At 41.3% G+C, this 13,700-nt stretch overlaps 1 protein-coding gene across 2 annotated transcripts in view; it reads right to left on the reverse strand.

Annotated features, from left to right (window-relative positions):
* Positions 1–13,700, reverse strand: part of EFHC2 (EF-hand domain containing 2) — a 119,025-nt gene that overhangs the window by 20,256 nt on the left and 85,069 nt on the right. For both annotated transcript variants that reach the window (XM_056558173.1, XM_056558172.1), the window contains exons 11-12: positions 10,502–10,635; positions 85–282 (exon numbers count right to left, since the gene is read on the reverse strand). In XM_056558173.1, the coding sequence (XP_056414148.1) occupies positions 85–282; positions 10,502–10,635 (332 nt within the window). The remainder of the gene's footprint in view (positions 1–84; positions 283–10,501; positions 10,636–13,700) is intronic.

Genomic DNA, 13,700 nt, shown 5'->3' on the forward strand with positions numbered 1-13,700 from the left:
TAGATAGATAGACCGATATAAGATAAGCAGATAAATAGATGATAGATAGATAGAGACATCCTTAGCCGATGAGTTTGTTTTTACCTTTCGCGGTCATTGTACGCGAAGGCATCATAGAGTTTACTAAAATTCTCAAATGACTTTTTCTTTAGCTGTTCCTGGACTACAGCCATTAGAAGACCTAAGTCAACTTCTAGCTTCTCTTGGGCACTGTAGTGTCGTCCGACAGTCATTATTTCCTGTTCTGTCAGCTTTCTATCACAAATTTCCACCATGACATTCCTGGAAATAAAATTAAAAAAAAACAACATTAGTTTATAGCTACTTACATCAGAAGAATCATATATAAAATGTGCCTGTAATGTATTTTACACATTTGTTAAGAGTATTCAATGTTTTCAATGCTTATCCTAAACATAAAGGGCTTGGTGTTTTATCCAGGTATCAAAATTAACCTCTGATGCTAAAGTTATCATTAAAGATGTAGACTGTAGCTATATAGTCGAGGGTTCAATGCTGAATAGAGAACCATCTGCATACCCTTTAACTGTCCACTTAGGTGTTCCTTACACACTTTACAAGCATGTTTCCAGAAATTTGCATGGAAGTAAAACAAATATGTGAAAATATAGAGTGCATGGACCACAGGGCATTTTACCCATCACAAGCCGGAAATATTCATGTATAATGCAATGAATGGCCCACGTGGGATTTCAAGCAAATGTAGGTGATTAACTAAACCCCTAACATATTTTCACACAACAAAATAATTTATCTTCGTAAGGAGGTAAGTGAGAGAGGTCCATGTGGTCGGAGATTAAGCAAATATACCAATAAATCATTTCAATAGAAGAAAACACACACAGGGAAATAAAATCTTTGCAATACCATACAAATGCTAACAATTAATAATTCATGTATAGGATGAGTACTGCATGGTTTATTGCTAGTAATATAGCTAATAATAAAAATCTAGTAAAAAAAAGTAAATCTAATAATAAAAAAAGCTACAGATTTTCTCTAAAGAAATTATATAGAAAAAGAATATAAACAGAAAAATAAAAATGAGGTTTTATTAATATAAAAAGGTAAAACTGAACATGAGAATGGGTCTCTCGGCAAATGATTGAGCTCAGTGTAGTAGCCAGTGCTTATTCATCCCCAATCACCTATGTAAAATATAAGTAACATAAACTTGGAGCTAGTTTTCTCACTGTTGGTTATTAATCCAATGTATGGAGAATAAGGGACAACTGCACAGATTGAAGGTGCGTTCACACGCTACTAACTAGCAACGGGTTTTCCACTGCAGGATACCTGCTGTGAGTTACGCTACCATTCATTTGAATGGGTCCGCGGGCACTCCACAAATCTGACACTATTGTGGACTGTCTGTGGACCCATTTAAATCAATGGTAGCGTAACTCGCAGCAGGATTCCCACAGTGGGCAACCCGCTGCTAGTAATAGCGTGTGAACGCACTCTTACATGGTCTTTTAGGATGGGAGCAACCTGAGTTAGGAAGTCCACTCTCCATAAAACCCAGTTGCTATGTTAACAGGAGGCTCCAGTGCTTATTTGTCCACAGTCCCTTGTGTAGCATACACCTAGAGTTATTTATTAATATTTTTCGTCATATAAAATGCTCCGGCATATAAGACGCACCCAATTTTAAAGGATAAAAATCCAGAAAATAAAGATTCTGAACCAAATACAATGTAAAGTATAGGACAGTGATCTTTAACCTGCGGACCTTCAGGTGTTGCAAAACTACAACTCCCAGCATGCCCGGACAGCCGTTGGCTGTCCGGGCATGCTGGGAGTTGTAGTTTTGCAACATCTGGAGGTCCGCAGGTTGAAGACCACTGGTATAGGAGGTAGTACTCACGTGTCCCTGCCGCTCCGGACCCATAACTGCTCATCACTGCTGCCCTGGATGTCGCCCTCTATCGCTGTCGCCGCGTCCCCGGGGTGTCCCCATCACTCCGGAACGTCTTTGCTGCCCAGTATCCTCGCTCTCCGTCGCCGCCATCACGTCGCTACGCATGCCGCTACGCACGCCGCTCCTATTGGATGACAGGACGGCGTGAGCGACGAGGTGATGACAACGAAGGAGAGCGCCGGCCATGCAGGGGATCCCGGCACAGAGCAGACACCGAGGAGGCAGGTAAGGTCCCTCCCGGTGTCCTGTAAGCTGTTCGGGATGCCGCGATTCCACCGCGGCGGTCCCGAACAGCCCGACTGAGCAGCCGGGTTAGTGTCACTTTCGCTTCAGATGCGGCGGTTAGTTTTGATCACTGCATCTGAAGGGTTAAAACAGGGCATCACCGCGATCGGTGATGTCCTGTATTAGCCGCGGGTCCCGGCCGTTGATGGCCGCAGGGACCGCCGCGATAGGACAGGGTTTTAATGTGTATTTGCCGTATAAGATGCACCAACTTTCCCCCCCAGTTTTGGGGAAGAAAAAGTGCATCTTATACAGCGAAAAATACGGTAACTGCACCGATTTACATGGTCTTTCAGGATGAGACCAACCTCAGGTAGCCCATCTTCACAAAACATAAACTATAATACTGAAAAATTATTAAACCCCCATTACTAGTCAATATTATGGATTCTTTTACCACTTTTCTTGTTTTCTTACGCTGCAATGTAGTATAGGACTATTGTTCACCTTTACACTGACCTTTGAGAAGAACAAGCCCAACTGAATTGGAGCATTAAGGGCCGTATCACAGGCACAGCGGTCACATTTGATACCGGAAACAGATATCCAAACCTTTAAAAGTTCATACCTATCTCTAGCATCAAAAGCGTTCCTGATCTCCTCAATGATAATAACGCAGAAGTATATACGTATGTACAACATGAGTATAAAACACACATCCCACCCATCCCATCTGCTTTGTCATATTTACAAAAGAAAGAACTACTGCATTCCAGCATCTGAAATACACATGGAACACAATGTTCTATCCCACCTTATGTGCAAACTTCACCCTGATACTTGAGCAGTGTACAATGTGTGTCTCCCAATGCCCTCAGGATGCCAGGGAAGGACAGCAAAAGAAGGCTTGTTACTTAAAAGAGGAAGCTGTCTTTCTATCTGAGCCAAGTTGAATTTAGAATAACTGTACAAGTACAATGGTCTGTTGAAGGAGAATGTGAGAGCTATGGAAAAGAGCTGTACTACCACCCAGAAGACAAGACGTGACCCAGCCAAATATTTGCTGCACATACCATATTTAACACAAAATCTATTGTTGCATGACATCATAACCACAGCTGACAACGCATGTGGTGTTTTCTCTCTTTCCCTTATTTGTTTTGTCAAGCCTATATAAACTGTAAATTGCTAATAATATATTGCATGACTGCTCTTCGCTAAATATTTATAATGTCCACTAGGGGTGCTTTATGGTTACTTGGAGTCAATTGTACAATGGGAGGTCCAAGTGCTTTCCAGTATGGTTTATCAGACTGTAGCTACTTTCCCAGATTGAATATACTTGTGATAAGTTTTAAAAGCATCTAGGTTGGCAGATGTTGCCATCTGTATCATGGCTCACAGCAAAGCGGCAGCTGTAGTTAAACATGAAATCGGTTTCCAACCATTCAAATGGGGGCAGACATAACGTCAGAGATTGGCTGGACCACCAGCGTCAATAGAGACTTTATATAATCACGTCAATAACAGATTTATCTTTCGCAATGTTCTAGTGTGGGTTTAGAACACAGATAATATATGTGCTGTATCTATATATCTTATGTATTAGATTCCTTATTCCATATCAAAGGTACAAAGATTTGAACATTTAGAAAAGAATGCACTTATCTTTCTGCATTATGTGTTCTTCATCCACAATCATAAGACAAGATTATATAAGGGGATTGTTCTTTAAAGGAGTACTCCGGTGGCAAAAAAATTTTTTATCAACTGGTGCCAAAAAGTTAAACAGATTTGTAAATTACTTCTATTTAAAAAATCTTAATCCTTCCAGTACTTATCAGCTGATGTATGCTCCAGAGGAAGTTCATTTCTTTTTTAATTTCCATGTCAGGAACTGTCCAGAGTTGGAGCAAATCCCCATACCATACCTAGCCTGCTCTGGACAGTTCCTGACATGGACAGAGGTGTCAGCAGAGAGCACTGTGGTCACACTGGAAAGAACTTTACAACTCTGTAGTATACAACAGCTGATAAGTACTGGAAGGGTTAAGATTTGAAATATAAGTCATTTCCAAATCTGTTTAACTTTCTGGACAGTTCCTGAAATGGACAGAGGTGTCAGCAGAGAGCACTGTGGTCACACTGGAAAGAACTTTTCAACTCTGTAGTATACAACAGCTGATAAGTACTGGAAGGGTTAAGATTTGAAATATAAGTCATTTACAAATCTGTTTAACTTTCTGGTACCAGTTGATTTAAAAAAAAAAAAAAAAAAACACCAGAGTACCCCTTTAAGCCCTTAAGGACCAGGCCATTTTACACCTTAGGACCGGAGCGTTTTTTGAACATCTGACCACTGTCACTTTAAACATTAATAACTCTGGAATTCTTTTACCTATCATTCTGATTCCGAGATTGTTTTTTCATGACATATTCTACTTTATGTTATTGGTAAAATGTTGTCGATACTTGCATCGTTTCTTCTGAAAAAATTGAAAATTTAGCATTTTTCTAACTTTGAAGCTCTCTGCTTGTAAGGAAAATGGATATTCCAAATAAAAAAAATTATTCACAAATACAATATGTCTACTTTATGTTTGCATCATAAAATTGACATGATTTTACTTTTGGAAGACATCAGAGGGCTTCAAAGTTCAGCAGCAATTTTCCAATTTTTCACAAAATTTTCAAACTCACTATTTTTCAGGGACCAGTTCAGGTTTGAAGAGGATTTGAAGGGTCTTCATATTAAAAATACCCCACAAATGACCCCATTATAAAAACTGCACCCCCAAAGTATTCAAAATGACATTCAGTCAGCGTTTTAACCCTTTAGGTGTTTCACAGGAATAGCAGCAAAATGAAGGAGAAAATTCACCATCTTCATTTTTTACACTCGCATGTTCTTGTAGACCCAATTTTTTAAATTTTTACAAGGGGTAGAAGGAGAAAATTTATACTTATATTTGTAGCCCAATTTCTCTCGAGTAAGCACATACCTCATATGTCTATGTAAATTGTTCTGCGGGCGCAGTAGAGGGCTCAGAAGCGAAGGAGCGACAAGGGGATTTTGGAGAGTACGTTTTTCTGAAATGGTTTTTGGGGGGCATGTTGCATTTAGGAAGCCCCTATGGTACCAGAACAGCAAAAAATCCCCACATGGCATACCATTTTGGAAACTAGACCCCTTGGGGAACGTAACAAGGGGTAAAGTGAACCTTAATACCCCACAGGTGTTTCACGACTTTTGCATATGTAAAAAAAAAAAATTTTCACTAAAATGTGTGTTTCCCCCCAAATTTCACATTTTTGCAAGGGTTAATAGCAGAAAATACACCCCAAAATTTGTAACCCCATCTCTTCTGAGTATGAAGGTACCCCATAAGTGGACCTGAAGTGCACTACGGGCGAACTACAATGCTCAGAAGAGAAGGAGTCATATTTGGCTTTTGGAGAGCAAATTTTGGTCGGGGGGCATGTCGCATTTAGGAAGCCCCTATGGTGCCACAACAGCAAAAAACCCTCACATGGCATACCATTTGGAAACTAGACCCCTTGAGGAATGTAACAAGGAATAAAGTGAGCCTTAATACCCCACAGGGGTTTCACGACTTTTGCATATGTAAAAAATATATATATATTTTTTCACTAAAATGTGTGTTTCCCCCCAAATTTCACATTTTTGCAAGGGTTAATAGCAGAAAATACCCCCCAAAATTTGTAACCCCATCTCTTCTGAGTATGAAGGTATGCCATAAGTGGACCTGAAGTTCACTACGGGCGAACTACAATGCTCAGAAGAGAAGGAGTCATATTTAGCTTTTGGAGAGCAAATTTTGCTCGGGGGGCATGTTGCATTTAGGAAGCCCCTATGGTACCAGGACAGCAAAATAACCCCAACATGGCATACCATTTTGGAAACTAGACCCCTTGAGGAACGTAACAAGGGGTACAGTGAGCATTTACCCCCACTGGTGTCTGTCAGAACTTTGGAACAGTGGGCTGTACAAAATGTTTAATTTGCACAGCCCACTGTTCCAAAGATCTGTCAGACACCAGTGGGGTGTAAATTCTCACTGCACCCCTCATTACATTCCGTGAGGGGTGCAGTTTCCAAAATGGGGTCACATGTGTTTTTTTTTGCGTTTGTCAATCAGCCACCCCTGTGCAAATCACCTCAAATGTACATGGTGCACTCTCCCTTCTGGGCCTTGTTGTGCGCCCCCAGAGCACTTTGCGCCCACTTATGGGGTATCTCCGTTGTCGGGAGAAGTTGCATTACAAATTTTGTGGGGCTTTTTTCCCTTTTACCTCTTGTCAAAATGAACAGTATAGGGCAACACCAGCGTGTTAGTGTAAAAAATTTATTTTTTTACACTAACATGCTGTTGTAGACCCCAACTTCACCTTTTCATAAGGGGTTAAAGGAGAAAAAGCCCCCCAAAATTTGTAACATAGTTTCTCCCAAGTACGGCGATACCCCATATGTGACCCTAAACTGTTGCCTTGACATACGACAGGGCTCCAAAGTAAGAGCGCCATACGCATTTAAGGCCTGAATTAGGGATTTGCATAGGGGTGGACATAGGGGTATTCTACGCCAGTGATTCCCAAACAGGGTGCCTCCAGCTGTTGCAAAACTCCCAGCATGCTTGGACAGTCAACGGCTGTCCGGCAATACTGGGAGTTGTTGTTTTGCAACAGCTGGAGGCTCCATTTTGGAAACAGTGACGTACCAGACGTTTTTCATTTTTATTGGGAGGGGAGGGGGGCTGTGTAGGGGTATGTGTATATGTAGTGGTTTTTACTTTTTATTTTATTTTGTGTTAGTGTAGTGTAGTGTAGTGTTTTTAGGATACAGTCACACGGGCGGGGGATTACAGCGAGTTTCCCGCTGCGAATTTGAGCTACCGCGCAAAATTTGCTGCATCGCAAACTTGCAGCCTGATACTCACTGTAAGCCCCCTGCCCATGCGAATGTACCCTGTACATTCACTGGGGGGGGACCTCCAGCTGTTACAAAACTACAACTCCCAGCATGCACAGTTTATAAGTGCATACTGGTAGTTATAGTTTTGCAACAGCTGGAGGCACACGGTTGGGAAACACTGAGTTAGGAAACAGACAATGTTTCCCAACCAGTGTGCCTCCAGTTGTTGCAAAACCACAACTCCCAGCATTCTCAGGCATGCTGGGAGTAGTAGTTCGCCAACATCTGGAGGACTACAGTTTGCAGACCACTAATACAGTGGTTCCCAATCTGTGCCCTTCCAGATGTTGCAAAACTACAACTCCCAGTATGCCAAAACTGTCCAGGCATGCTGGGAGTTGTAGTTCTGCAACATCTGAAGGGCCAGATGTTACAGAACTACAACTCCCAGCATGCCTGGACAGTAAGGGCATGCTGAGGATGTGTAGTTTTGAAACATCTGGAAGGGCACAGTGGTCTCCAAACTGTGTACATCCAGATGTTGCAAAACTGCAACTCCCAGCATGCCCAGATGCCAAGGGCTGTCTGGGCATGCTGGGAGTTGTAGTTTACAGGGTCCCATTACAGCAATGCATTTCACTTTACGGCGACGTGCATTGCTGTAAAGGGATCGACCACGGCTGAAGATCTACTCACCTGTCGCCGCTGCCGTCTTCATCGCCGGGATCCGGGTCTTCAGGGACGAGGTAAGTACCGGGGCCGGTCCCCAGCACTCCCCCGTCCCCCGCCGTCTTCCTCCCGTCCTCTCCGGACTTCAAGGGGCCGGGCAGGACGGGAGGAAGTAACCGCCCCCCCCCCCCCCTTGCGATTGATCGGTTAGTTAACCGACGGATCACAGGGGATCGGAGGAGGTGGCAGGCTTGCCACCTCGCTCCTAGTCTTCAGCACGGTCCTGGCTGTCGGTGACAGCCGGGATCATGCGAAATTACCGGGCGGTCGGGTCCCAGAGACTCGATCAGCCTGGTATCGCCGCAGATCGCAAGGGCGATTTCCCTTGCGATTTGCGGCGATCGCCAATATGGGGGGCCTACATGGCCCCCCTCGGCGTTTGTCCTGGATGCCTGCTGAAGGATTTCAGCAGGCATCCAGTTCCGATCTCTGCCCGGCGCGCGGCAGAGATCGGAAATACAACAGGACATTCTCTAACGTCCTTGGGCATTAAAGCCCAGGTAGTGGGGACGTTAGAGAACATCCTATGTCCTTAAGAGGTTAAAGTATTACTATCATTTAAAAAAAAAAACATTTCACATGTCACAGAGAAGTCAAAAGTTTTAATTGGTCGGAGTCTATGGAGTCTCATTTACTAAGCTAAAACTGACCAGTTTTTATCTGGTTATTTTGGCGCAGAGTGTCTGAGACATGTCTGCGCCAGTGTGCGACAGTGTGCACCTGAAAAATCAGACAAACCCGACATTGCACTGTGAAAAGCTGAAAAAGGAGCATGGTCTGCCGCAAAGGGGCGTGGTCTTTCCAAAAGGGGGCGTGGTTTCGCAACCCAACCGATTTACTATTGAATTCACAGAAAATCCTGTGGATAAATGGCTGGAGATATCGACCTAGAAAAGGCTGGTCAGAAAATGTTCCCGACTTTTCCCAATAGTAAATAGAGAGGAATCCCACAAGTCTGAAACAACTTTTCACACTAGTAAAAACCCGACACTCTTAGTAAATGAGGCCCATTGTGCCCAGACATCACCAATTGCAAGAAAAAGTGGAGAAAAATGTTCAGCTAATCAATTGTTTTCCTGTATCTCTTCTCACTACAGGAGACAGATTGTACAGAAAGTCTATGGAGCCGTCTCCTACAGTGAGAAAGATTGTTTAGAACGTCTATGGAGCCCATCTCCTGCAGTGAAACAGATTGTATAGAAAGTCTATGGACCCAGTCTCCTGTAGTAACACAGATTGTATAGAAAATCTATGAAGCCCATCTCCTCCAGTGAGGAGAGACAGGGGTAGAGAAGGTCTTAGCTGAGTGTTTGTTCCCACAAATTTTAGCAATCGGTGGGGGTCTCTATGAGATGTCAAATGTGTCACTTTTAAGAATGTATAACTGGCTGAAACTTCACTTGAAAATGCCCACCACCGGTATAGCCTGATGTGCGTCTGAATCATTATTTAAAGAACAAGCCATCAGTGTTTGATCTGTGGGGTCAGACCCCTACACTTATTGGGGCTTAGCTGTAATACCGTGCATAGTCCCATGTACAGACAAGCAAACGTGCCTGGATTAACAATGCTGCTTGGTGCCGACATGTATGTCTTATCCTAAGGATAGAACATTAAGGTGGTTTTCTGTAAACCAAAAACAAAAAGAAAAAAAAGTTTTCTGTAAACCCCTTTTAAAACAATTTTACTGTTTAAATTTACACAAAAAGCGACTATATTAAAAACAAATTTTCCCTTGATAACAGAACAGCCTACATCCACTCTTCATAGTCTTGTGCAGGTTGGAAGGTGACCAGAAACGGGCTGCCCTAAAGAATTCCATGTTCTCATATTTTATAGCAAGCTTCTCCAGGGCAGTGACCTTTAAAATTAAAGGAAGCCTGAATGACTTTCAAGATGCATATGGGCCTCATGGGTGGTCCTAACTATATTTGTAAGAGTGCTTTCCCTTTCTCTATTAACCCAAAGTGATTTGACACATGAGCATAACTGACATGAGAAGAGGAGCCAGACAAAAGGAACGAGTCTATATTGCTTGGTGACTGAATGACTATAAGACTCTAACACCAAAACAACTGGCAACGCTTGCAACTTTCTGTCCGTTAATTTAACAATGCTTTTATTGAGTATAACAAATAGTAGAAAAATATTAATTACATAGAAAAGAAACACTGCATTTTAATGAATATAAATAATGAAAATTATACCGGCTTTTTATTCTACAAGCAGGACATGGAGTTTCCTTGCTAGTGTACTAAGGCAATGTTGCAACAAGTGTCAGTTACCAGTCAAACATTTTCAAGTGTTGACATATTGGATATATAGATGGAATGCCAAATGCTATGTTCCGCAAAAAACAAGAGTTATAGTTATGTGCTTAGGAAGTGCAGCTGTGACAACACTCAAGAACAAGCCGCTGGTGTATAGAGGTAGATGAATTCATCCCATGGCTTCCTAAATCATGCTGATAGATCAGACCACTCAGCACAGGATTCTAAATAGAGAGATTGTGGAAACCAGAGAGAGCCAAGTGGAGCCGCTGACACCTTTCTGGTCATCGTGAAGTCATCACACACACAGTAAGCGCATTTCTGTGATAGACTCCCTTAAAAAGTGATAAATATAGCACACCTTAGGGTCGTACAACCATGTTTTACATTCACTTTCCATACCTGAATGTTTCATATGTCATCTCATTTCTGTTCCCAGGATCATTAGCCACAAAATGTTGCTTTATCTCCCTGGGGTTTGATTCGCCAATACGTCTGAGTTTACTTATGATTGAAGCGATGTCTGCCATAGGGAACTTAGGAAAAAAAACAGAAAGAAGAAGATGGTTAGAATTGTCCAAAAATATAATGATTTACAACACAAAAGGATATGAGATAGACAGATCCTGCTCCATATAGAAAGTTCCTTAAGCATTCTCTACTCATTTAAAACAAGGTAGGCTCTGTTTACCTGTTTACATTCATGTTATGCTTTTTGTTTGTAATCGAAAACACTCTACCAGATCCATCGGCAACACCCAAGAGACTAACCTATAATGAAGTCTCTCAGGTTCCACCAGGATATTTCTTTTTTGGCTGATAGCAACTAAACAGATTTCATCTTTTACTTTTAAAGAGGCCTCTGAAAAATTAAAGAAGCGATCTGATTGGTTGCTATTGACAACTGCTCCACTTTCCCTCTGAAAAGGTTTTCATAAATCTTCCCCAAAGAAACCTGCGATGAGAAGGACTGAGTGCCGATGAGAAGGACTGAGTGCCGAGCCAGGAAATTACAGTAAGTACACAGTTGGGCCCTTCACCCAGCTATAGCTAGAGATCGGTGGGGATCTCAGTAATGAGACACCGACTGATCTAAACATTATGTCTGTATGACATGTCAAAAGTTTTTTTAAATGACAGTAATGCTTCTGTTACCCACACACTCGGAAAACAAATCTGTAGCATGTCACCTTATGTTGAGGATATATTATGTTGCTGATTTTCCCATTTAACTTTATTTTTGCAGCTTTTTTTTTTTTTTTCCAGAAATACTGCCGATCTGCAGCAAACTCCACAACTGCATATCTTTAACACATTGTGTCACCTTACATATGTTGTACTAAATATCCACAATGTGCATGATGTGGTGTGGATTTGCCATTGTTGATTTACATTTGTGGAAGGATTTCAGATTTGCCGTTGTAGTGAGATTTGGACTCTGGAAGAGATACCAGTTCTCCCCCAGTCTTTATAGTGTTCAGATAAGCCATAAGGATCTGGAAAGACAGACTATTATTGAGGGCTTTTGTTTTTCTCAGCTTCTAAAATGTGTTAAGCAATTACATCTAATTTATAGCATGAGACGCTCAGAAAGCATAACCATAAAAGGATTTTCAAAAGCTTATTTGTCTGTAGAAGAAGCCAATTATGACTGTAAAATGACATTTGGTTAAGTCACAAAGACGTGACCGAGACTAAGCTACCCTGTTCTATCATAGCTTATGCTAGTACTCCACCTAGTGGTGAATGGTGCTCATTGTAAATGACACTGCAACTGTTTTGTTTTTAAGGGTTTCCAGTAATATTAAACACTGAATGTGTCATTAAGCTTCCATATTATTTAGAGGCATGGCATGGAGATATTTATTAATGCCTGGTCCACTTCTGGTTCTTCTTCAAGGAAGCACATAAACTCCCACCTCCATGTTATTTTACAAGGAGCCGGCTAAAAGTATATTATAAATGTTTTTAATAGAAATTTTGTTTATTAATTTTTTTGTCTTAGTATTTAAACATGCAGGAGGAAATTTACTATGACTGGTGTATCACACGCCGGTCTTAATCAAACTCCCGCTGTCGTTCGTTTCTGCAGATGTATTAAGAGGCTACAGCACAGTGAAATCTACATCATTCCTGAGTTAAATCATAGTTAGTTTGATGGGCCAACGGGGCCACACCCCTTTTAAACCACACCCCGCCCACTGGGATGGCAAGCGTAGCTTAAATCAGTAAAAAATAAAAAAAAATAAAGAATTGCAAAAATTAGTAGCTGGCGTGAATTTCCCCCATTATGTTCCATGGACCTCAAATGGTTGCCCCATATATCTTTCTTTAGTAAATCTACATGTCTATTTTATTATTTCTATGCAGGCACAATTTCTGCATAGCACATACATAGTTTATGTTTTTAAAGATAACTTGTCATCACTTTCATGCTGCCTGAACATGAGCAGTCCCCAGTTGCTTCCCTTATTCCCAGTTGTTTAGGCTACTGCTGGAATGGGCCTCCTGGTGGTGGTTCGGGGGCCCAGGAGTTGTTAAGAACATGCACTAAGCCACATGGGTGTCCATGGGTCAGGTGGATGAGGCCAAAGGTAAGAGATAAGTGCATCAGGTTATTGGTGAAATTAATAGATTTCTAGGGTTTGGCCTTCCAGGTAACTTTACATGTGGTCATGTATATCTGTTAATAATGTTAATTAAAATTGTTTATTATATTTGTGTTAAATAAACGGGGTGAGTTGCCCATTTTTCACCACAACATGGGTCCTTGTATTCTGTGAGTAAAAGGGGGTTTGGGTGACGGTAGGGTTTAGTTAGGAGGTATTATATGTTTTCAAGGGGGAACATCTTTCCAGTGATGTTTGTTTTATCAATCAAAACCAGTGAAGTGGGGAGAAGCCACTGGGACCACCCTACCCTGTTGAATCATAGATAAGGCAGCACAAGACCAATTTAACCCCTTAAGGACATAGCGTTTTCCACTTTCTTTTTTTCCTCCTTACTAAAAAATCCCAAAAATCCATGGCGAAAAAGAAAAAAAAATTACTGTGCTACAAAATTGAAGAAAAAATGCCATTTTGTAACTTTTGGGGGCTTCCGTTTCTACGGTAAAAATGACACCTTTTCTTTATTCTGTAGTTACATAAGATTAAAATGATACCCCTATAACTTTTTTATTTTTCTGCATATGGGGATGTATGAAGGCAAATTTTTTGCGCTGTGATCTGTACCATTTTTGTTTTGATTGGACTTTTTGATCGCTTTTAATTAATTTTTTTATGGTATAAAAAGTGACAAAAATACGCTATTTTGAACTTTGTAATTTTTTTTACGTGTACGCCATTGACCGTGCCGTTTAATTAACAATATATTTTTATAGTTCGGACATTTACGCACGCGGCGATACCACATATGTTTATATTTATTTTTATTTACATAGTTTTTAATGGGAAAAGGAGGGTGATTCTGACTTTTATTCGGGAAGGGGTTAAGTAACATTTATTAACACTTTATTTTCACTTTTTTTTTTTTTTGCATACGGGGTTATAATATTGCACACACTGATTTCCTGCACTGATCACTGCCCGGCAATAGCCTG

Source organism: Hyla sarda, chromosome 2 (genome assembly GCF_029499605.1).
Source record: "Hyla sarda isolate aHylSar1 chromosome 2, aHylSar1.hap1, whole genome shotgun sequence".
Taxonomy (NCBI): Eukaryota; Metazoa; Chordata; class Amphibia; order Anura; family Hylidae; genus Hyla; species Hyla sarda.